At 47.1% G+C, this 20,086-nt stretch overlaps 5 protein-coding genes across 5 annotated transcripts; 2 read left to right on the top strand and 3 right to left on the bottom strand.

The window, feature by feature from the left end:
• Nucleotides 1-172: 172 nt before the first annotated feature.
• DFJ58DRAFT_680787 (uncharacterized protein) lies at nucleotides 173-1,787 on the bottom strand. Its single transcript, XM_041383206.1, has 2 exons — nucleotides 1,563-1,787; nucleotides 173-1,508 (listed from the first exon to the last, which is right to left on the bottom strand). The coding sequence occupies exons 1-2, from the start codon at nucleotides 1,761-1,763 to the stop codon at nucleotides 189-191; spliced, it is 1,521 nt and encodes a 506-aa protein (XP_041246772.1). The 5' UTR covers nucleotides 1,764-1,787; the 3' UTR covers nucleotides 173-188.
• Nucleotides 1,788-1,804: 17 nt separating this feature from the next.
• On the bottom strand, nucleotides 1,805-3,257 carry DFJ58DRAFT_773525 (rab geranylgeranyltransferase). Its single transcript, XM_041389338.1, has 7 exons — nucleotides 3,188-3,257; nucleotides 2,983-3,136; nucleotides 2,817-2,933; nucleotides 2,550-2,765; nucleotides 2,368-2,501; nucleotides 2,139-2,313; nucleotides 1,805-2,085 (listed from the first exon to the last, which is right to left on the bottom strand). The coding sequence occupies exons 1-7, from the start codon at nucleotides 3,245-3,247 to the stop codon at nucleotides 1,961-1,963; spliced, it is 981 nt and encodes a 326-aa protein (XP_041246771.1). The 5' UTR covers nucleotides 3,248-3,257; the 3' UTR covers nucleotides 1,805-1,960.
• A 1,377-nt stretch (nucleotides 3,258-4,634) lies between these two features.
• Nucleotides 4,635-7,232, bottom strand: DFJ58DRAFT_839065 (glycoside hydrolase family 5 protein; the record flags this gene model as incomplete). The annotated part of the gene is made up of 17 exons (XM_041392495.1): nucleotides 4,635-4,673; nucleotides 5,043-5,109; nucleotides 5,163-5,224; nucleotides 5,278-5,432; nucleotides 5,482-5,518; nucleotides 5,567-5,573; nucleotides 5,630-5,722; nucleotides 5,778-5,803; nucleotides 5,844-6,055; nucleotides 6,119-6,266; nucleotides 6,319-6,343; nucleotides 6,397-6,497; nucleotides 6,551-6,625; nucleotides 6,741-6,864; nucleotides 6,924-6,951; nucleotides 7,017-7,072; nucleotides 7,126-7,232. 17 exons carry the CDS (start codon nucleotides 7,230-7,232, stop codon nucleotides 4,635-4,637), a joined length of 1,362 nt encoding a protein of 453 aa, XP_041246770.1.
• A 3,442-nt stretch (nucleotides 7,233-10,674) lies between these two features.
• DFJ58DRAFT_773500 (uncharacterized protein) lies at nucleotides 10,675-12,911 on the top strand. The gene is made up of 12 exons (XM_041389337.1): nucleotides 10,675-10,970; nucleotides 11,025-11,187; nucleotides 11,229-11,338; nucleotides 11,391-11,510; nucleotides 11,559-11,623; nucleotides 11,677-11,740; nucleotides 11,792-11,814; nucleotides 11,869-11,929; nucleotides 11,995-12,203; nucleotides 12,332-12,421; nucleotides 12,474-12,527; nucleotides 12,559-12,911. The coding sequence occupies exons 1-12, from the start codon at nucleotides 10,746-10,748 to the stop codon at nucleotides 12,692-12,694; spliced, it is 1,320 nt and encodes a 439-aa protein (XP_041246769.1). The 5' UTR covers nucleotides 10,675-10,745; the 3' UTR covers nucleotides 12,695-12,911.
• A 2,782-nt stretch (nucleotides 12,912-15,693) lies between these two features.
• Nucleotides 15,694-19,110, top strand: DFJ58DRAFT_773494 (general APC amino acid permease). Its single transcript, XM_041389336.1, has 24 exons — nucleotides 15,694-16,210; nucleotides 16,261-16,267; nucleotides 16,319-16,431; nucleotides 16,480-16,544; nucleotides 16,599-16,633; nucleotides 16,689-16,697; nucleotides 16,755-16,766; nucleotides 16,818-16,825; nucleotides 16,873-16,933; nucleotides 16,985-17,055; nucleotides 17,106-17,119; nucleotides 17,178-17,204; nucleotides 17,260-17,342; nucleotides 17,395-17,528; nucleotides 17,584-17,665; nucleotides 17,723-17,783; nucleotides 17,834-17,893; nucleotides 17,946-18,118; nucleotides 18,173-18,231; nucleotides 18,279-18,352; nucleotides 18,408-18,469; nucleotides 18,531-18,633; nucleotides 18,696-18,790; nucleotides 18,841-19,110. The coding sequence occupies exons 1-24, from the start codon at nucleotides 16,053-16,055 to the stop codon at nucleotides 18,922-18,924; spliced, it is 1,650 nt and encodes a 549-aa protein (XP_041246768.1). The 5' UTR covers nucleotides 15,694-16,052; the 3' UTR covers nucleotides 18,925-19,110.
• Nucleotides 19,111-20,086: the final 976 nt, after the last annotated feature.

Below are 20,086 nucleotides of genomic sequence, written 5' to 3'. Positions count from 1 at the left end.
ACATACTATGTATATTGTTTATAGAAAGACGAAATAAAACAGTTCTGCGCACCTGGACCAGATACCCAAAGCTGCACTCTGGGATGGATAGAGGAATCCAAGAAATGCAGCATATTATGCTGTCTGGGCCATATGCATGGACTGACAGCAAGCACGGTGGTCCACACGGACTCGGGGATTACCGTGACTTAACGCACTACTTCATTTTTGAGTGCATGCATGCAGGCTTCTCTTTCCTGCTTCCGCACCTCTGCAAATATACACACCAACTCTGCTACATCCTCCCACCGTTTTCGATACTCTTGAACGCTTCCACCAGGGCACCGCACCTCTCCTGTCCAAGATAACGTTTCTCGGAGGTTGGGCACGATAGCAGACAGAAACGCTGCAACTTCGGCTGTTTTCGTAATCGGCGAATTGGAAAAATTGATGAAGGTAATGAGCTTATTGCTGATGCTGCTCATCGGAGGCGCAGGAGGTGCCTTGGTATCGATGATTGCATTCACGGAAAGGGCGAGCTGATATAGTTCGGGGCAATGTTCCAGGAGTAGAACAAGCCCAGTGAGATCTACTCGTGGAACACGATACAACCCTGCTTTCTGATGCAGGATGAGAACCCGCAACTGCGGCCACGCAATGGCGAGTTTTTGTAACCTGGCGTTATCCAGTTCTGGGAGGATAGCTCCGATGAGCTCCAGTATCAACAGATTCTTGAAGCTCAAAAGCGGCTTCAGTGAAAAGGGATTTGTGATAGGGTCGTCGTCTGGATGAGGAGAGGCGGTGTGCAGGGAAATGCACTTCAGTGACTCGTGCGCAAGCTGCAAGGGAAGCAGTTCCAGAAGCACCTTGCGTCCAGCGGGATCATACCCCGCATCCATCCGATGGTGGAAACAGCGTATGTTCCAGTTGGTCGCCTTGAGTATGGAGAGGCACGGACCGATAGATTTAGTATTGATTGTCAGATAGCGAAGTTTGCTAAATGGAAACCTTGGAAAGGTAAGTGCGGATGGGATATCGTCTCCAAGCCAAACAGTCAAGCGGCTCAACAATGGAAATTGCGCCAAGTGATGAAGAGCTCTGACTGAGACCTCTCCACACGCGAGAGATCTCAAAGCAGAAAGTTTGCATATCGCATCTTCTGTGACATTTGCACTGATAGCAACTTTATGACTTTGGATGACTAGGTGCCTAAGCGAGGTGCATCCGAGATCGGAAAATGTAGCAAGAGCATATTCCGATACGATAAGCTGCGCTGCCGCGAGGTTGTGGCAGAAGATCAGACGCATGAAAGCGATCATGTCATCGAGTCCAGCTGCAGAACGGGTGCTGAGACAGTGCCAAGTGAATGTACGAAGGTTGGGTAGAAGAAACGAGGGATTAGGGGGCGACAAAAGGGCGCGATAAAGCTTGGCATCGCTCGCGAACCATCTAAGCCGTAGGCTACGAACCCGGCGAGAATAGCCTGCAAAGACTTCCCAATCCTGGGGGCGCAGGGGTCCTCGGATGACCTAGACACCGTAGCTAGTTAGAAGAGTTCTCAGAATCTTCATTTGAACATTCACCATTTCACCGGAGCCGGTTGACCACAAATCATGGGGTAAACGCTCAATTAACGGCTGCAGCCCCGGAAGATCTGAGTAGATTACGTTCAGCGCGGGCTCGTAAAACAATCGGCATGTCCTGGCGAGAATCGTCAATGTCCTATAGTCAGCATTTTTGAAGATTTCTTGCAAAATTTCTTCGAGGTGCAGACACCGGTGCATGAGTGGGTTTAGCGCTCACTAGGGACTGACTCAACCAAGAGAGATGTGACAACGAGAACAGCCTTCCAGCGCTACTACCTTGCATATATATACCCGCAATCCAGGCAAATACTGTACCGATTCTAAATTCAGAGTCAGAGTCTGGTCACTTCTTCCAGTAAATTTCTCGACGTATGTAACCTCAATCCAAACGCAAATCACGAAGTCCTTCTCTGCAAAGCCTTCCATCCCTTCCTGAGACCCAAATTTTCAATGATACCAGCAGGCATGCAATACACTGGGTCAAGGTCCACTAGTGCCGGGTATCCCAATAATGAAAGACCTGTCGAAAAGATGGTTCTGAGGTTGGTTCTGAGATTGGACCATCTTACGCACCGGCCAAGCCAAAATTTGTATGGAAGACATCAGGCATATCGCCCGGGCGGTCGGCAATACCTCCTGAGTCGGTGTCTTGCGCAGAGAGGATGAAAGCCTCGAGTTTACTAGAGTCTATCCATGAGAGTTTGCCAAGGATAGAAAGGGCGGATAGCACCCAGAAGCTGTAGCAAACCTGTAAACAGAGAATCAGGAACACTGCAGAGCAGTCATGTGTACCGAAACTCACATCTTCCAGCTTTTCAGGGCGCCCGTTAAGTCCTCCATTCGGTAGTTGTCGCTCTGATAACCACCAACACAGGGTCGGCTGATCGACCTCATCCAATCTGTCCAGAATAGCGAGTGCCGCAACGCAAACAAACACTATGGCGCTCCAGCGTTCCGAAGTTACATGTGTGTTGGAATGCTCACCTTGTGCAGCATGACTTTCCGCACCCGCAACGGCTCCAAATCCACCATCAAAATTCCTGCAACGCCTGATATATGCGACCGTTTTCTCGACGTCCAACTCATCAAGCTTTCCGAGAAGCGAGAGAGCATTGACCGCACAATACAAAAAGCGTGTATCAGTTTCGCCAAAGGCGTCACCCGCAAAAACTCCAGAAGGTTGCTGCAAAGATAAGATGACTGAGCCATGTCAGTGATGTCAAACCATTCGATAATAGATAAACAATGCACATTTCACAACGCGGTCAACATCGACTCTATTGAGCGCATTCTGCATCAACAAAATTTGTATTGCGCTGAGAGTAGAAAGCAGGTGTGCGTCATGATCAGGATGAGCGCCAAAAGCGCCTGCGGAATGTGAGCTCGAGATGGCATGGATCTCTTGATAGGAACAAACCTGCCTCTTCATCCCAGCAGCTCATAACGAAGTCTATCATCTCATCACGGTCCAACGCATCCTCGTGTCCCATGATAAAAAGAGCAGCCAAGCCCCAGTACACCGCGTTCATCCTTAGGTGAGCCGAGAGGTGATATGACAGTTCATTTTTGCTCTGCTTGAAGACTTAGAGATCAGTTCATTGAGTAAGAGTTAAAGAACCAACATCTCCAAGAGCTCTGATATATGCAACATGTAGGGGAACGAGCAGATCAGAAGTGGACATTACGAAACTGGCATATATTATTCTATCGAAAGAAGTTTATGATCATAGACCTTTATGTAATCGAGCTCCGCCGTGCACCTTTGTTTTCCTTAAACCAAAAGACATGCTATACTAGCTAATCGACAAGCTCTTCTCCTGATTTCTGCGTCTTCTTATATACTACCATCTCTCCGTCACCATATATCCAATCTTACCAATCTCTCGTCTTCAATTTGCAGGAATATCATGGTGTGGCATCAGCAAATTTTCATCGAAATCTCGCAACAGTTGAATATTGTCACAGCCGCGACCGCGTAACGGGGCAACACAGACGTTGAATGGTGTGAGTCCACCACTGGTAGGATGTGTTGCAATATCTATACTAAAGTCGCTGATCGTCCGGCCTTGTGAATGTGACCTATAGTCTGAACGAATATGCTGGCGTGACAGGCAGCTGTCTCCTCCTTATCGTTTTTGGCTCTTTCCTGTGAACAATCGTAAATGTGCGTTCCACTAGCAGCGGAAGTAGCGGTAAGATAATATTAATTTCTCTAGTCTTTCGAGTTGAATCTTCTCAGTCATGTTAATTGGTCACGTTTTCAAGCATACATTACGTTGGCAACAGCCGACCCTACATTTATAGAGGTTGGCTCGGGGAACACTAATTTGCCACTGTTACTAGCTACTAGCTGGGACAACAACGTACTTATCAGTTGCGATGTAAGCTCTAGCCCCATCAGATTGGATCTTTGTTCAGAGTCCTCGAATTCTACCAACACCAGGTTTGTTCAACAGGAGGCCCCATCTCCAGATTCTCCACTTACATTTTGCACTCCAGACGAGCTCAATTGAGTCCTGAATCATTACACCTTTGTGCGATTCATCAATACTGTTTCGCGCTCGTCAAGTACGATCTCTGTTATTTTTCTGTGAGCTCCATTCAATGGCCATGTCCAGATCGGTTTCTATATATGACCATGACTTGTATTGCTGTCGTTAATCCGAGTTTGTTTGATAGTGCAGCCCTCGTCATGCTTTTCACGACGCCTCCCTACTTCTCCGCCGCCACTGCATATCGCTTTGATAGGCTTAGAGGACGGCCTATGTATCATATACTGTGCGTATAGAGTTGAGTTCCGTTTCTCTGACACACTTGTCTGTGCCATGATTGTATTCTGGTGTTACGAAAACAGCTTCATTCCGAGGGGTATCGCAAAATCAGTAGTAACAAGTATACTGTCCACGCCCAGAATCCAGTAGTATCGTCACTCGTATAACATTTGCTTGAACTTAAGCCGACCACGTGCCTTCGCTGACTCGAATCATATTGTACAAATTTGTATTTCTAGCTTGACTCCCGTCGCGATGTTTTGTGTATAATCACCACAAAGGATTCTGCAAAAATGACTCAGATTCGTGCAAAGATCTTGCCAAAGCACATGTCAATCTATCATTCAAATAGTCCGATGAACAGTAAAGAATGTCACTGTCGACGAAGTTTGGTATCAAGTACATGTACAATGAACAGTCTCCCTGAGGATTACCGTCGTGTCTAAAAAGAATGCGTGACAACAGAAAGAACTTGTGATGTCAACGAGAATATATGTATCATTCTATGGAATGAACCTCATTGCCAGCATGCTTAAAGGAATATTACTGATAAAAAGGAGAACATGGAATAAAGGAGTGGTCGATAACCTGTAGGGATCGATATGGGCACACTTGAACTGGTGCTGTTTGAATTGTTGTCCGAGGTGCTGCTCGAGGTGCTATTCGAGGTACTATTCGAGGTGCTGTTCGTGTATGGAGCACACACGTTTGGATCGTGGAACGCCGCGGGGTCCTGGGTAAAGAACCCGAGTTCCAACCCCTCAAGGTATGACCTAGATAACCGTCAGGTCATTCATAAAGTACTCTGGTATGCGTCTTGACTAACCATTGCCTTGCACGGGCAGTCCCGTTGGTGAGGTTCGATGTCTCGATCTTGAAATTCCAGTACTAAAGGATTCTTCTTTGAGTGACGTCTTGATCAAACACTATGGGATACGTACAATCCATCCAGCACCTTTACTATAAGCCAACTTCTGTGCGTCAGCCCACTGGTAAAGGAACTCGTCTGTGGCATTGAACTGTGTATCGAGTGACCACTCTCCGAACCAGAGCGGAGAGTTGCCGAGTGCTGCGTCAGCCTTGATTTCTGGAAGATCTATACCACAACTGAGTATGCCATTGTCGAACCAACGAAGAAGACATACTGCAGATACTGATCATGTATGACGTCGGGTCATTTCCCTATAAAATTATCAATGAGAAGCAACAAGCTACATACACACGACATACGGCCGACCTGTAGAGAGAATTTAAGAAATCATGATGATTTGATGTAGTCGGCTGCGCACTCACGAGTAATACAAGTGGTCGTCGTAGGCTTGAGGGCCAATCGCAACATCAGCTGGGTTAGAGGGATTGTTGTACTGCCAATTCACATCCATGAAGCTTTGCATGCCATTGTCAGTGTATTCTAGCAAGAACATGTAACAAACAAACTCACTTCGCCACTAACGGAGTACCGGATTGCTTGAAGGGTGATGCTTCAAATATAGTCTGCAAACCGTACTGTTGCTCCAATCCTCATTATAATCGGAACCGCTTCTAAAAGTGCCGCTTGCACCTCCGCCGAGAAGATGGTTGCCGAGGATGTCTCAATCAATGCAGCAGTGAAGTTGTTCGAGACGGACGCTGATACAGATACGGATAAATTGGACAACGGCACAGAGATTCCGAGTGTGAGTTCAACAGCACGGATTGTCTGGACGAAGTTCTCTTGGACTGTATGAAGATTCAGTAATCATGAGAGCACAAATAAAAAAACTTCTGATGAGTGATGCATACAGGTACCATAGTCAGGTGTTTGAGCCGCGTCATTAATAGGCTCATTGGCTGCTTCGATCGCAAATACATTTTCAAAATCAGGGTCCAGGTGAGAAAGCGTGGCCATGACCGCTGTCCACACCAGTGCACGGCCATAGTTGTATGGAGTCTATATACAAGGTATTATGGTTATTGCTTTTACCAGCTGCAAAATGACTCACGTAGAACTGAACATCAGTAGTGCAACTGGTAAAAATCATTCTCAGTACAGTACAAATAGTGAGAAAATGGTAACTTACTTTCCAGTGAACATTTGCTTAGCCGTTTGAACCCCGGGCAATGCGTGATGATCCAGGATCACTTGGATCCCGGCATTTTGCAGCCAGCCCAAGCCCCGGCGCTAGTTGCAAAAGCTCGAGTTTAACCAGAGGATTGAACTACAGAGTTCCTTACCAAATAGTTAAGACCGCCCCGAGGGTATGATTCGGACGGCCTATCGACTAAATCCTCCACTATCCAATATCCTAGCTATGTACGAACACGTTGCATAAGACACAAGTTTGCACGGGATAGAAAAGGTAAAGCAGATCAAGCCGTCCAGTTAGCTTGGCCAAGTTCGCGGTGTGCCTTGGACTCGACTCACAGGAATGCGGACAGTGTTGATACCGGCCGCCTTCAGTGTGCTGACATCGCTCTGTGTAAACCATGTGTCCCAGTGTTGAGCGAATGTAGCGTCGACAGTGTCGGGATACGCCCGTGCAAATGACCTAGATTATCACAGAACGAATCGAATTTCACATACAAACAGTATAGAATAGGAACGTACGACTCGGTTGAAATGCATGTCGAACAATCTGAACCACATAATTGTCCACCCATATCCACCCACCCTAGGGAAACTGGTTTAGTGAACGCGTACTTGCGTAGTTCGTCGGTTTATCACCTTGAGGAAGCATCCATAGCTCCAAGACTAACCTGCGCTACCACTTGAGTTCAACAGTCGGTCGCAGACGCAGAGTGACGCTTACCACGAACCCAAATTGACACCATAAATATGAGTTGGTTGCCCACTGGCAGCCCACGCACGGGCAACAAACGTGCTCAAGAGCACCAAGCCCGCCAGGATTTGTCTCATTGTACAGTAGCTCGATCGGCAGGGAGATGGCCCAAAACCAGATTCAAGAGGAAGCGCAATTTATATCAGGCCTCCTGCCCGACGGACGCGCCAGGTCATAGCGGGTCATGCAGGTGTGACCCCGAAGGCGCACCCAGTAGAACCCTCACTCACTGATAACAGTTTATTTTTTTGAGCATGCAGGACGAGATAAACTGTCAATTAAAGTTTGCGGTGCGGTTCCTAGGTCGACGACTGAAATATAGTCCGATTCCTACTAGTAATACGTACGACATACATAAACCAACTCTCTGTTGATCTGAGTTGGCGGGCAGCCATAGCCGCGGTATCATGATGGGTAGCGAGCCATATATTGGAGTCGGTACCATATGTATGCTGCTTCTTTCACAAGTCAGTTGAGCTATAGAGGTATTATTATAGCATACCTGGCTTCCTCTGCCCTTCTTATTCCCCAGGCTATCCATTGGTGATTTAGTGAAGGGCTCGTATAATGACATGAATCATGATGCACTTCAAGAGGCCGCGCCAGGTCATAATTGATCACAATAAAGGCATCGGAGGACTTGTCGGAGTTAGTAATAGAACTATATATATACGCTAAGCTGGCCCTTCAAGCTTCAGATCTCAAGTATAATATCGGACCGTCCGCACATCCCCTCATGATCATACATGCACACCTGAGATCCAGAACAATTCTATGTAGTATGGACAGATGGCATACCCGAGGCTATCTATGTGATTTCAAATATGTCTCCCAGTCACGTCTGTCGCGGACTGATAGTAATTTGGCTATGTCTCAGGTGTCACTGTATGTCATGATCATCACTACAAAAAGCCACCGAAACTTTAGTACTGCCGTTCTCCCTCGTCCTCCTCGCTCGTGCCATGTCACAGCATCACAGGATACAGTCATAATGATATATCCTTATGGCCAATGACCCTAAAAGTCCGATACTACATCCTTTAATCTAGTTATCCACCCTGGAATATATCCATTCTACCAGTGTGCAGTCTGGTATCTACCGCCGGCCAGTGGTACCGAACTTCACAGAATGGCACACACGAATCTCGGACTGTAACCGTCCATCTCCGAATCTCCGATGGACATGTTGTTTCGTCTCCATCGATCTCCATCAGTAAGCTACTACAACTTTTCCATAGGGATTCGCGTTCTTGTGACAACCCTGAGCTCCCAGACACAGACTCCACATGAGCTTCTGCGGAGGTCGACTCAGGGTATTCAGTCGCTCACAGTTCTATATGGCCTGCGGGACTTTGCGGCAAACTTGAGTGTCATTATCAGATCACTCTATTATAATGTATCCTACATCAGTAGTACTAGCACTACGATTATCCAATTTGTGTTTCAGAATTCTACCAAGTCTAAACTCGAACCTCGAAGCCGACGGGTCGGAATCCATCAACTTTCGTATACTTAGTGTATTCAGTTAGGGACGCTCGCACCTGGGCCACTCGCGGCAGAGCCCGCTACGATCGCATTCAATCGAAATCGCACTTGATTCAAATCTGTGCTACAAATATAAGTAGTCAGGGAAATCGATAGCTGAACCGTTGATGCGCGGAGTCGCACCCTTCAAATGCTCACGACGAATGAGATCCAGAGTCCCGTATCAACATGATGAGAAACAGACTCGCGCAAATTTTCCATAGACAAGTCAATGTCTGCCGGAAGTCCATAGGCAACCATTGACGCGTTCAGAACAACCTGTAGTCTTTGTAAGGTTTCATAGCCATCAAAAAATTGTCCAAAGTATGATCATTTTGCTCTAGTACACATGAATGCACGCAAGGACCTTCAGGCTGGAAAATCCAACTGTGATCTGCAGAAAGCTGCAGAAAGTTGGGCGACATACATTTCCGAAGGCTGTTGGAATCAAGGACCATCGAAGCTCGCACGAACAAATGCGAGCTAATCACAGCCAAGCTCGACGTCGCACTCATGCACATTGCAGATAGACAAGGCGAAACGTCTGTCGGGAATTGTGTGGATATTTGGGTATCAAGGGGTGTTCCGATAAAAAAGTAGTTGTTGGCAGGTTTCAAACCTGCGAAGTCCAAGAGAAACAGATTTTAACTCCGTTGTGGTGACCATTTGGCTAGTAAGACCAGTTCAGATGAACGTCCGAGGAAACTACCCATGAGTTAATGTCAAGGTGTGTTCCGATAGAAAAAACTGGTGTTCATCAGGTTTCAAACCTGCGCAGTGGAAAATAAACAGATTTTAATTCTGTTGTGGTAACCACTTTGACTAGGACGAAGTTGAGATCAATCTCCGAGGAACTGTCCATGAATGAATGTCAAGGTGTGATAAGAGGGAAAAATGATTTGCTGGCAGGTTTCGAACCTGCGCAGGCCAAGAGAACCAGATTTCGATTCTAGTATGGCAACCACTTTGACCAGCACACTTGATATTGAGATGGACCTCCTGCAGGAACTGTCCATGAGTGAATGTCAGGGTGAGGAAAAATCATTTGTGAGCAAGTTTCAAACCTGCGCGGTCCATGTGAGCAGATTTCTAATCTGTTCTAGTGCCAGTTGGCTATGACTACTTAAAATAGACCTTGAAGGATCCATCTATGAGTGAATGTTCAAGGCGTAGTAAGAGCAAAAGACTGTTGGGCAGGTTTCGAACCTGCAACAGATTCCTGTCCTGTCCTGTCACGCTTACCACATGGCTAACACTGGTCAAGATGGACGTCAGTACAAGTCGAAGAACATCATACATTGACAGTAGAATCGCATAGGATTAACAATCATTCGCCAACGCAAAATGAGCTGAATATTCCGCCAAGACTTCCTCAACGCCGACATCTAGTCCAGAAACAGAACCAATTGCACGAGTTGCATAACGTATGGACTCCGAGTCCGCGGCGATGTCCACTTCCGAAGGAGCTGTGAGGTCGAGCAGACATTGATATGGTACATCAGTGATGCGTAACGAGTGTTCTTACAGAAGACGATGAACTCTTCTAAGTGCATGACAACTTGCTCAAGCAAATCTCCATGACAAGCATGTGTGATGAGTGGGCTTGTATAATCGAAACCATCACTGCATCTGTTAAGAAAAGTCAGGATGTCCATCCAGCCAGTAGATATTGGACCCGTGTAAAGTACCTTGTTCATTTAAAACCTGTGCGAGACGCATCTAAAAACAATTGGGTGCCCTCGGATATGCGAAGACTTGCTGTCCAGAACTTGGGTCGTTTACTGTTCTCATGGTAAAGTGAGAGACTGGTTGGGAGGAAGGCTCGCGAGTTATTCAATAAGAAAAAGGTATCTTCGAGTGCTACTGGTAGACATGCAACATTGGTGCAAGGCCAGATCTGGGGAAGGTCTGGGCTCGTGTCGTCATCAGAATCCTTTTCTTCCCACGTGTTTACCAGGAAATTGCCGGCATGCCGAAATCGATACACGTCGTTTAGTTCTGTTCCAGAATCCATAAGCACATCGAATCTGATCAACAGGGGAATTCAAGATCGCTCAGCGTTGTTAATGGCAGCCAACTTGTTCTTATGGATACCCCTCGTCTTCACTTGGGTAGTGCCGGTGCTCGCTCATGAACATCATGGAGAAGACCTTACAGAAGAACAACTACATGCCCCAGTTGACGCCATTCTCTGGATACATATCGCCCTCCAGGCTATCGTATGGGGTTTCATATTCCCCGTGGGTATGGTACTTGGACTTACACGAAGTAAATGGCATGTTCCTGTACAAGTGCGTTGCATTGTGTCGTCTTGTGATTTTATTCTGATTAAGGAAGTTACGTAGAGTCTCGCCTTTGCCCTAACTTTTGGCGGCATAATTCTTGGCCATGCGCATGGCGGTCGACAGTTCCCTTCTTCTATCCACTCACATATCGGATCATGGATTTTGGTCCCTATCTTTGCCCAGCTGGGCCTTGGGATCTATCTCAAGCTTCATATTCATGAACGTACCCTACGACCATACGCTGTGCGCGCCATGGCATCCTAGGACGTATATGGCCCATCCTTGGTTGGGCTCAGGGCTTGTTTGGCGTCATCACACTGAGGGGGTTTTGCGGGGAGGTAGGAGCCGGACAATGTGCTGCGCACTATCTTATGGTAGGTCTACGTGTCATGTCCATTTTCGGTTAGTGCTCATTGAAGTCTCTAGGGAAGTGGATTCATTGCCTATGGTATCATTATGGCACTCTTACTCGTTGTCGGGGACAACTGGGTTCGCCGCAGCAGCCGCAGTCCGGAATGGTGGGATTCGTGGGTAATTATGCTTTGGGTGCGCGTATCACGGACATACAATGTGCTCGAGCTAAATTTGTCACAGGGCATAGTCAATACATTTACTGAACACCACGGTGGTGAATGGAGTGTAAAAGATATGCAGCATACGTACGTCTATTCTGAGAATTGTATTGGTCAAGTGATCGACCATCCCTACGTAGGATTCTTGGGATACTGTGGTGGGCAGGAGGCGCTCTTGGCATCTTCCTGTCTCGGAATAATCAGGTAGGTACCCAATCGCTTTTAGTGCATTGCTAAGCTTGTCTACGCATGCAGCGAAATGTTGTCCCCGGCGTGATGTTCGTCTTTTCGCACTTTCTCTCGTGCTGATCGATGGTCTGACAAGCGCTTAGCATAATATTAACAGGATGGGCTATGTCAGACCATGCCCAGGCTCTGATGTTGTCCACGAAGGTAAGAATTATGTCAGGTTGCATGTATTCACCATTCGTGTGTACTGATGTTGGTCGTATTTTCAGGTTCACTCTATGTTTGGATACTCGCTGATGCTCGCCGGTTTTGCACGTATCCTCGAGGTTTGTTTCATACCGCTGCCACCCTCATCTCTATTGGAGACGCCTCCACTGGGTGATAATGATTCAGAACACACCCTGGCACCTTCTGCGCCCAAAGATGCCGGTGTTGCCACAAAACAGAATGCCGCCCGGGCATTCAGGCACTTGCCACCGTTTGTCAGTATCATTTTTTAACAATTGTTGTGATAAGTACTCATTGCAATATTTATCAGTTACTAGTTGCTTCTGGGTACGTTGCCACTATAGCACAAACAAGCTTGGTTCTTGACTGTGTATCCAGGTTACTCTTTATGTCTGCTACAGACGAGGAGCTCGAAGCTGTTCACGAGGAAGGAATGGATCACGTCACATATGTACTGTCGATGTACAGGTGGGGCCTTTACGGATTCGCGTTAATGCTCATCAGCTTAGTTCTTTCACAGCATTGCATTCCTATTCTACCTCCTCACTGTCTTCTTGCTGCACCTTTACTCCACGTCTGGGCGGAATGCGTCGTCTGCGCAGCAGCCTAATGATGTTTTTTTCCCCTGAGGGCATTGAGCTGTCAGACCCGACTGATGCGAGTAAGTGGTATGCGCCACTATCAAGGGAGGAAGGGAGGTCGGCAGCAGTGCATGTGCTTGGAGAGGATGAAGATGATTGATGTCTCGATGGCATGCTTGGTCGTAGTACTAGATGACTTCCAGCAGTGTTTAGAACGTCGTTCGAAATCTACATCTATGTTCTCAAATCCTCGTACCTCCCCCCATCAATCGTCAGCCCTTCTGTCGTTGTTCACCTCATCAAATGACGGCATCCTCGTTTTCTGCTGTCTTCGCCGTTGGCTTTGGTCCCTCCTGTCTCGCTTATCACAATGGATCGGCAGCTTGCTGACGATGGTAGTCCGTCGTATCTTAGCCTGCTTCGCACGAACAGTAATTCTCGTCGCTCGATTGGTCTCAAATTCTCCGAATAACAGGACCTGTATGAGATATATTTCAACGTTGCCCAGGTATGTTAGCTTCCATTCTATCGCAACCTTACTTATCGATGGGGCTACTTCGCGGAGGATTCATACGCGCATCTAAGATCCTTGCGATGCCGCAGCTCCCTCGTCGCACTTGCTCAACTGCGTGAAGAAAGTGATGAAGACCCGCAAACGACATCATGATCACCGAAGCCAACGACATCTCCTGGACATTTTTATCTCCTCAGCGACGAAGAGCTTCAATCAGATGGGAGCTCAAAGTAGGCTGTTGTCCGCTGCTTTTGCTGTTGCCGCACATCAAGATGAGTTATATACTGAGCAAATCACCTCCCACGACGTCACAACAATCATCCTACCAATACTCCGAACCTCACCGGTGCCATTTAGCCCTTTAAACCTACAACCTCTCACTGATACCTAATCTTCGAGATATCTATTCAGTCATGTCTCTTCACATATGATAAATATCATTGATATCAAAGGTTTAAGCATTACAGTACTGCCTTGCCGGAACCAGTAGAAACTTTGAGTTTAAATTATTTTGCTACTGCTCGTAAATATATATTTTCACTCACTTGCAGCAACAGCGGCGGCGGACGACGGCGAGGCTGCTCTGAGCTCCCCTATCAGAATAATGACATTGGTCCAGGAGTACCCGTAGGGCTGTTCTATAAAATTTGGACGAGAATCTGTCTCAGAATTTCTAGCTACCTGAGAAGGCTGTTGCCAGACATATATAGTGATAGATCTGTGATCGATGATCAATGATACACTACGTGACACTGTACCGTTATGGGTAGCCGTGGAAACGTTATCTCTACACCCAACTGACTCTAAAAAAACCAAAGGAGTTTCCATGAAAATTGAAATATGTTTGAGATAACAAAATTTAAGGTAGCAGTCCTACCCCATCCTGACAATCGGGGTCTGCTCTGGCTCGATATGAGGTACATAAGGGGTTACAGGAGGCTACAGGAGCTTCCGGATATCTACAGCCAATACAAAAGCTCGCGTTCGCTGACGTGACGAAATAATTTTGGAGTGGTAAAAATCCGATACAGTTTCCTGGAGTTTCCTGGATAGTTTGAGGAGACCCATCCACGTTATTGCGGAACACCGATTTGGAGTGAAAGCGGAGGCAAAGGTGGGAGCTTCATTCCCATGTATGTCCTGGCCCGAACCAGCCCGAACCTCGGACTCGGTACGACTGTATACCCAGTGCGCAACAACTTGCTTTTTGAAGTTTTTCAACTCTATGCTCCTGAGCCGTTATTGGAGATCAGCGCTCAGCTGCGACAACTGCGCTCCTCACTGCGCACACCACACCCATCAATATGGAAACCATCAGGCTTGAACTTGGAAGGGCTATAATTCTCGCATTCATTAATAGGCTCGTGATCCCGCGCGCGCCGGATAGTGTCGTGATGTTCGTATTATGGTCTGAGCGCAACGGCGGAGCACATTGGATGAATGTAAGGACTGTAATGCGCGTGAGATTGGTGGTGGGAGGGTCCCGTCCATGTGCGTGTGCTGAGCCGAATTATTTAATTTGGAGACACAGGCTGTCATGGGTCAGCTGGAGCGGAGGTAGCGAGTTAGACGAGCTGTCAGTACTTCCAGTGCGATGCACCACGCGATGACAACGGCGCCGGTTGCTAATCGGTTCTGTATTCAATCAAGAGGAAAGTGGGTTCCTTTACCTGACAGGCATAGCTCCCCGAGCGCATCGTTGTCCTTGAGCCAATACAGCAAGCGGGGATCATTTGATATACAGCTCGGTGAGGCTTACGAGCGAGACGTTCCAGAAAGTTGGGTAGCTGTATACCCTTTACTGACCAGATGAGTCCAATCCGCGGACGATCTCGGGAGGCTGTGTGACGTTATGACATCTAGAACGTTCACGACGTTAGTGCGGATGAACAAGGAAGATGTTCAATATGAGATTAATAGTTGGTGCGAGTCGCTACGTTCAACATCATCATGATGCTGAATTTTCGAGGAAGACTCGGATAGCCTGAAGGAGTAAACAGCAAACGGTGGTGACACAACTTGAACTGCCTTGCTTCAATTTGGGGTAACTCCACAATCGAGGTCGATGACTCACACGGGTGGCATATGGAAGCGGATAATGAGGTGAGCGAGCGGAGGCCTGCCTGAGAATCTATCATGCGGCGCTTGCACTTACCACACTTTGTTGGATTGCGTCAAATAAGCCATAATAGTAATTGAGCCACGCCACCTCGAATTGATATACGGGAGTCTGGCACGGCCTGCATAGTACATACTAGTAGTGCTGTGGTTTCCTTGCGCCAGCCCCCCCTGCGTGCCCAGCCTGAAGTAGTTGTTGACTGATCCGAACCGGCACATGGAACGATGACATTAAGATCCAGAACGTGTGCAAATTTGAATTAATGGATGAAAATAAGAAGTCACTTTTCAAGGTCTCCGATCTTGTCGTTGAGTCTTATTATCAATAGAGGGGGAGATCTGGGAGACTCAGCTAAGCCGAGAATCGAGAAAAGTCAAAGCTTCTGGTGCTCGTCAGACCTAGAACAGCTGAGCACTTGGCAGTTATCTACTAATCAGGAACAAGCCGGTTAAATCCGTGCTTATCATGTCATTCAACTGAAAAACTTACACATTTACCTCGTTATTCGTACAGCTTTTACCACTTCTTTTACCATCACGGTACTTAGACGGCCAAATAAAATATTCATATTCATATTCACCTGGCCCAGCCTTCCCGTAACGTGCTCGGGCCATAATGTTACCCGTGTAATGATCGTTATGTTGGACGGGTTCGCATTCTTGACACGGCCAATAATTGATTGTCGGTAAACAAATTGCTGTAAAACTTCCTATCAGCCACCAGTATGGTTCCTGTCGTATATTTTCTGATCTGTATCAGGCACCACCTGGCACCACGCCATGCGTAGCTACCATACTTAATTGCCCAAGATGATCCGAATATCAATCCTTCCCTTTGAAACCCCCCTCATCTTCCTTTGGCGTGATCCCCCTCGTTGACTCCATTATGAGTAGCGAGGATCACCGTGACAAGTATGATGCCGACAGCCTCGAGAAGAACCAGCCAGACGTTGGAGTTCACATCGTTGCTGAAGGAAAGCACAAATTCGATGTCGCTTCCATCGACTTGGTACAGCGTCGACTCAAGCAGCGCCATGTTCAAATGTATGTCTAGCTCTGATTTGTTATAACCAGCTTATTGATTTTTTTTTTAGGATTGCTGTATGTCATGTCATCGTGTTGCCGTTGCGGGTTGACTTACGAAGGGTGTAGATCGCTGGAACACTCGGTACAGGACTTTTCCTGGGTTCTGGGAAAGCTCTCAGTGGCGCAGGCCCCGTCGGTGCCCTTATCGCATACGCCCTCGTAGGCTCAGTGGCATATTCGTACGCTCGCACACTCCTTCATTAAGCTATTGTTTAATACTCTTCCAGCTCACTGTGTTCCATCGGTGAAATGACGTCCCATGCCCCAATTTCAGGGACCTTCCCTCATTTTGGTCTGTAGGATAATCCATATTACTTGAAACGCGACATTGATCCACATTATTCAGCCGCACGATGGGTCGACCCTGCACTTGGTTTCGCAGTAAGTACCGAGTTCTTCAATTCAATAATGTCATCGCTAATTGCTCGGTGTCTAGGTTGGATGGGTAAGTCAACTCGTTCGCAGTCTCTGGCGTTTCTGACAGTCGTCACGATTTATTCAGAACTACTTCTATGTGAGTTAATCATCTGTCCCTGTACAAAACGATGTACTAATGGATTAACAGACTAACGTGTATGTCTTTTTTTTGGTCTCTTGTCATTACGTTTACACGTGAAAAGGATAACCGTGCCGGTGGAAATCACGGGCGCCCAGATTCTTATCACTTATTGGGATTCCAACGTGAGCTAAGCAATTGGTTCACAGTCATGTTGATAAAACTTTATCGTGTAGCCGAATCACGCGGGTATCTACACCGCAATTATCATTGTTTTTGCTTGCGCGACGAATATCTTCGGTGTACGGTATGTGGCGTTTACCCTGCATGTAGTGCATGCTCACAACCTTCCCGCAGGTACTTTGGCGAAGGTTAGAAATAATTATTCTCGAATCTGCTCGACTCAGGCTCAACCATATATACTACCAGCGGAATTCATGTTCTCAATCATTAAACGTAAGCTTGATTGCTGATGCTGGCGTGGTATTTCGGCCTTACCTACTATCACAAGTCACGATGATCACCGGTCTCATTCTTGTTGGTCTGGTCATTGATCTTGGTGGTGCACCAGATCACCACCGGTTGGGCTTCCAGGTCGGTATCAAAGTCAACTGGAAATAAACAATTGATCTGACAATGAGGGCAGTACTGGAAAAACCCCGGTATCCTAGCAGGTGCTCAACTAGAACCACAGCATGTTGGCCTGGACCGCTTCCTCGGTATTTTGAATGTTCTTGTTCAAGCATCATTCTCATTCCAAGGCATGGAACTCGTCGCAATGTAAGCAAACCCCATCCATCAACGGAAGAAGCTCATTTTCCAAATTGATTCATAGCGCCGCTTCTGAGACCGAAAACCCCCGCCGGAACATCGCGAAAGCCGTCCGCAGGGTATTCTTCCGTATTTTAGTTTTCTATGTAAGCCTTTGTTATTCTGGTTGGAATGGTGCAGGTCCTGATGAAGGGTGCGTGCAGATCCTTGGTATCTTCATCACAGGCCTTATCGTTCCGTACAACGATCCCAACTTGCTCCAATGTGAGTTCTTGCTCGTGTCCTGCAGGACAAGTCTAATATATTCGGTACAGCCACGGGTACTGCTGCCCAGTCTCCCTATGTCATTGCCATGGCAAGTGCTGGGATTAAAGGTAACATTCACGATAATCTGGACCTGATCGTTGTTCATATTTACATGGACAGTCCTACCAAGCATCATCAATGCCGGCGTCATGACGAGTGCATTCAGTGCTGCAAACTCTTTCCTCTTCTGTTCATCTCGTATCTTGTACGGTCTTGCTCTCCGAGGGCAAGCACCTAAGATCTTTGCAAGGTGTACGAACTCTGGACTTCCCCTTGTCGCCGTTGGGTTCTCTGTGCGTCATTTTTAGGACCATCGCGCTATTGCATGGCGCTGATTCTATATATAGAGCATTTTTTCACTCCTCGCGCTCATGAACATCCAATCAGGTTCCGCAACAGTGTTCAAGTATGTGTGCTCCGAGTGGTGTACGATCAGTACTAACGTTTAATTAGTTGGTTTGTCAACCTCTCAACTGTGGGCGGCTTCTTCGGTTGGGGATCTATCAACTTGACCTACATCTTCTTCCGTAAGCCCATCATCCACCTATCTCCCTTCTAATCTAGGTCTCACAAAATATGCAGACCGCGGAATGAAGCACCAAGGCATTGACCGCACAAAGCTCTACTACTGGAACCGCTTCCAGGTACGTACCCTCTGTCGATATCCGCCGAGTGCTGACACTGACACTGACACGTCACCTTCAGCCATGGCTTTCGATCTGGGGATTGAGCTGGTGCATCTTCTTCATCCTCATCAACGGCTTCGAAATCTTCTGGGGTTTCACCGCCGCCGGTTTCCTCACTGCCTGTGCGTCTACTCATTGTTCCGTGAAGTCTTGATGGATTTACAAACCCAATTACCTCTCGCAGACATTAACATACCGCTGTTCTTCGGTCTTTACTTTGGCTGGAAGTTTGTGAAAAAGACTGAGGTCTGGAAACCAGAAGAGATGGACTTTGTGACGGTAAGTGTCTTGGCGGCTACTCTTCGACTCAATTTGACACGTGAGATTAGGGTATTCCTACCCCAGAGGAGACAGAGGGGCCATACTACCCGCCTGTGGGTTTCTGGCAAAAACTCGCTGCCATTTTGTTCTAGGTTGTAGTGTGGTTGTTGTTGTATGGATCTAGTCACTGTCTCCAGCTCTCGTTCTGGACAGAGCTGTAATTCCCTTCTTTATTTTTGATGTTTAGTGATGGACGGCTTTCGGCCATTCATCTATGTAGTGTTGGATACCTGTAACGTTTTATTGAAAACGAAACAATAATGCTCTTTGAATGTTTACTGTGCAGTACCGCATTGAATATATAATAATCCATCGCCAGTCTAAGTGACACCAGGTACCGAAAAGCACATCATCCGAGTCAAGGCCCTTGTAAGATTATTTGTGCGATCTGAGGATCTAAAACACGGGTGTGATATGGCCAAATTCACAGGTCGTTGAACGCGATGTCACTTCTTGCCGTTAGTTGAGTTACACGGGCATTCATATAGACTCCAGGGTGATCCGCGTAGATCCACGCTGAATTGAGAGACATGCAAGGACACGGTGATACACAGGGACACGTACGTATAAAATGAACCGGTATCACGACCTCAAAAGATCTGATATCTTGAATTCCACAGCCCGATACCTGTCGAATGATTCAACGCATTCTCAATTTTTAAAGCTCAACGGATGGTGTTTGTACCGGACCCCCAGTGAACTTGACGCTATCGCGCCACCGCCACTATGGCCGAATCTGAGATCACGAAGATTTTCATATCTGGATGCCAGAGAGGAGTTGTATTATTTTGGGAGATCCAAGTGGCGTTGGGGATAGAGCTGATGAATTTCCGAACCGATCAGCATCAGGCGGTTGCACTGGTGCCAGACTGTCACGGTTGCAGCGTATCTCGTCGGAGTAGTCTCAGGCCCGGGAGTACACCCGTCGACACGCGCGTGCCTTATTTCAAGCTGTCAACTTGAAGGATATCGGAGGATATCATGGTAGCGTATCACCACATGCTCTGCAGTGCCTGTGTTGCGACTTGTTGACATAGATGCCAAATTCTAGAGTATTAGCAGGCGTTAGCTGGACTTGTGCCTGAGACATACTGGAAGCGCCGCCATGTCGACGCTGTATGCGTAATACGCATATAGGCTAGCTCATCGTATACCATACCCAAACACACACCAGTATGATGTGGATCAACGTTAACTTCGGATCAACGGTGACTGATGGCTTGAAACTCGAGCACAAGTGGGTGATGTTTTGTG

This window comes from Suillus subalutaceus, assembly GCF_016647625.1.
Source record: "Suillus subalutaceus strain FC151 chromosome Unknown DFJ58scaffold_23, whole genome shotgun sequence".
Taxonomy (NCBI): domain Eukaryota; kingdom Fungi; phylum Basidiomycota; class Agaricomycetes; order Boletales; family Suillaceae; genus Suillus; species Suillus subalutaceus.
This window is presented reverse-complemented; position numbering and strand designations above follow the sequence as displayed.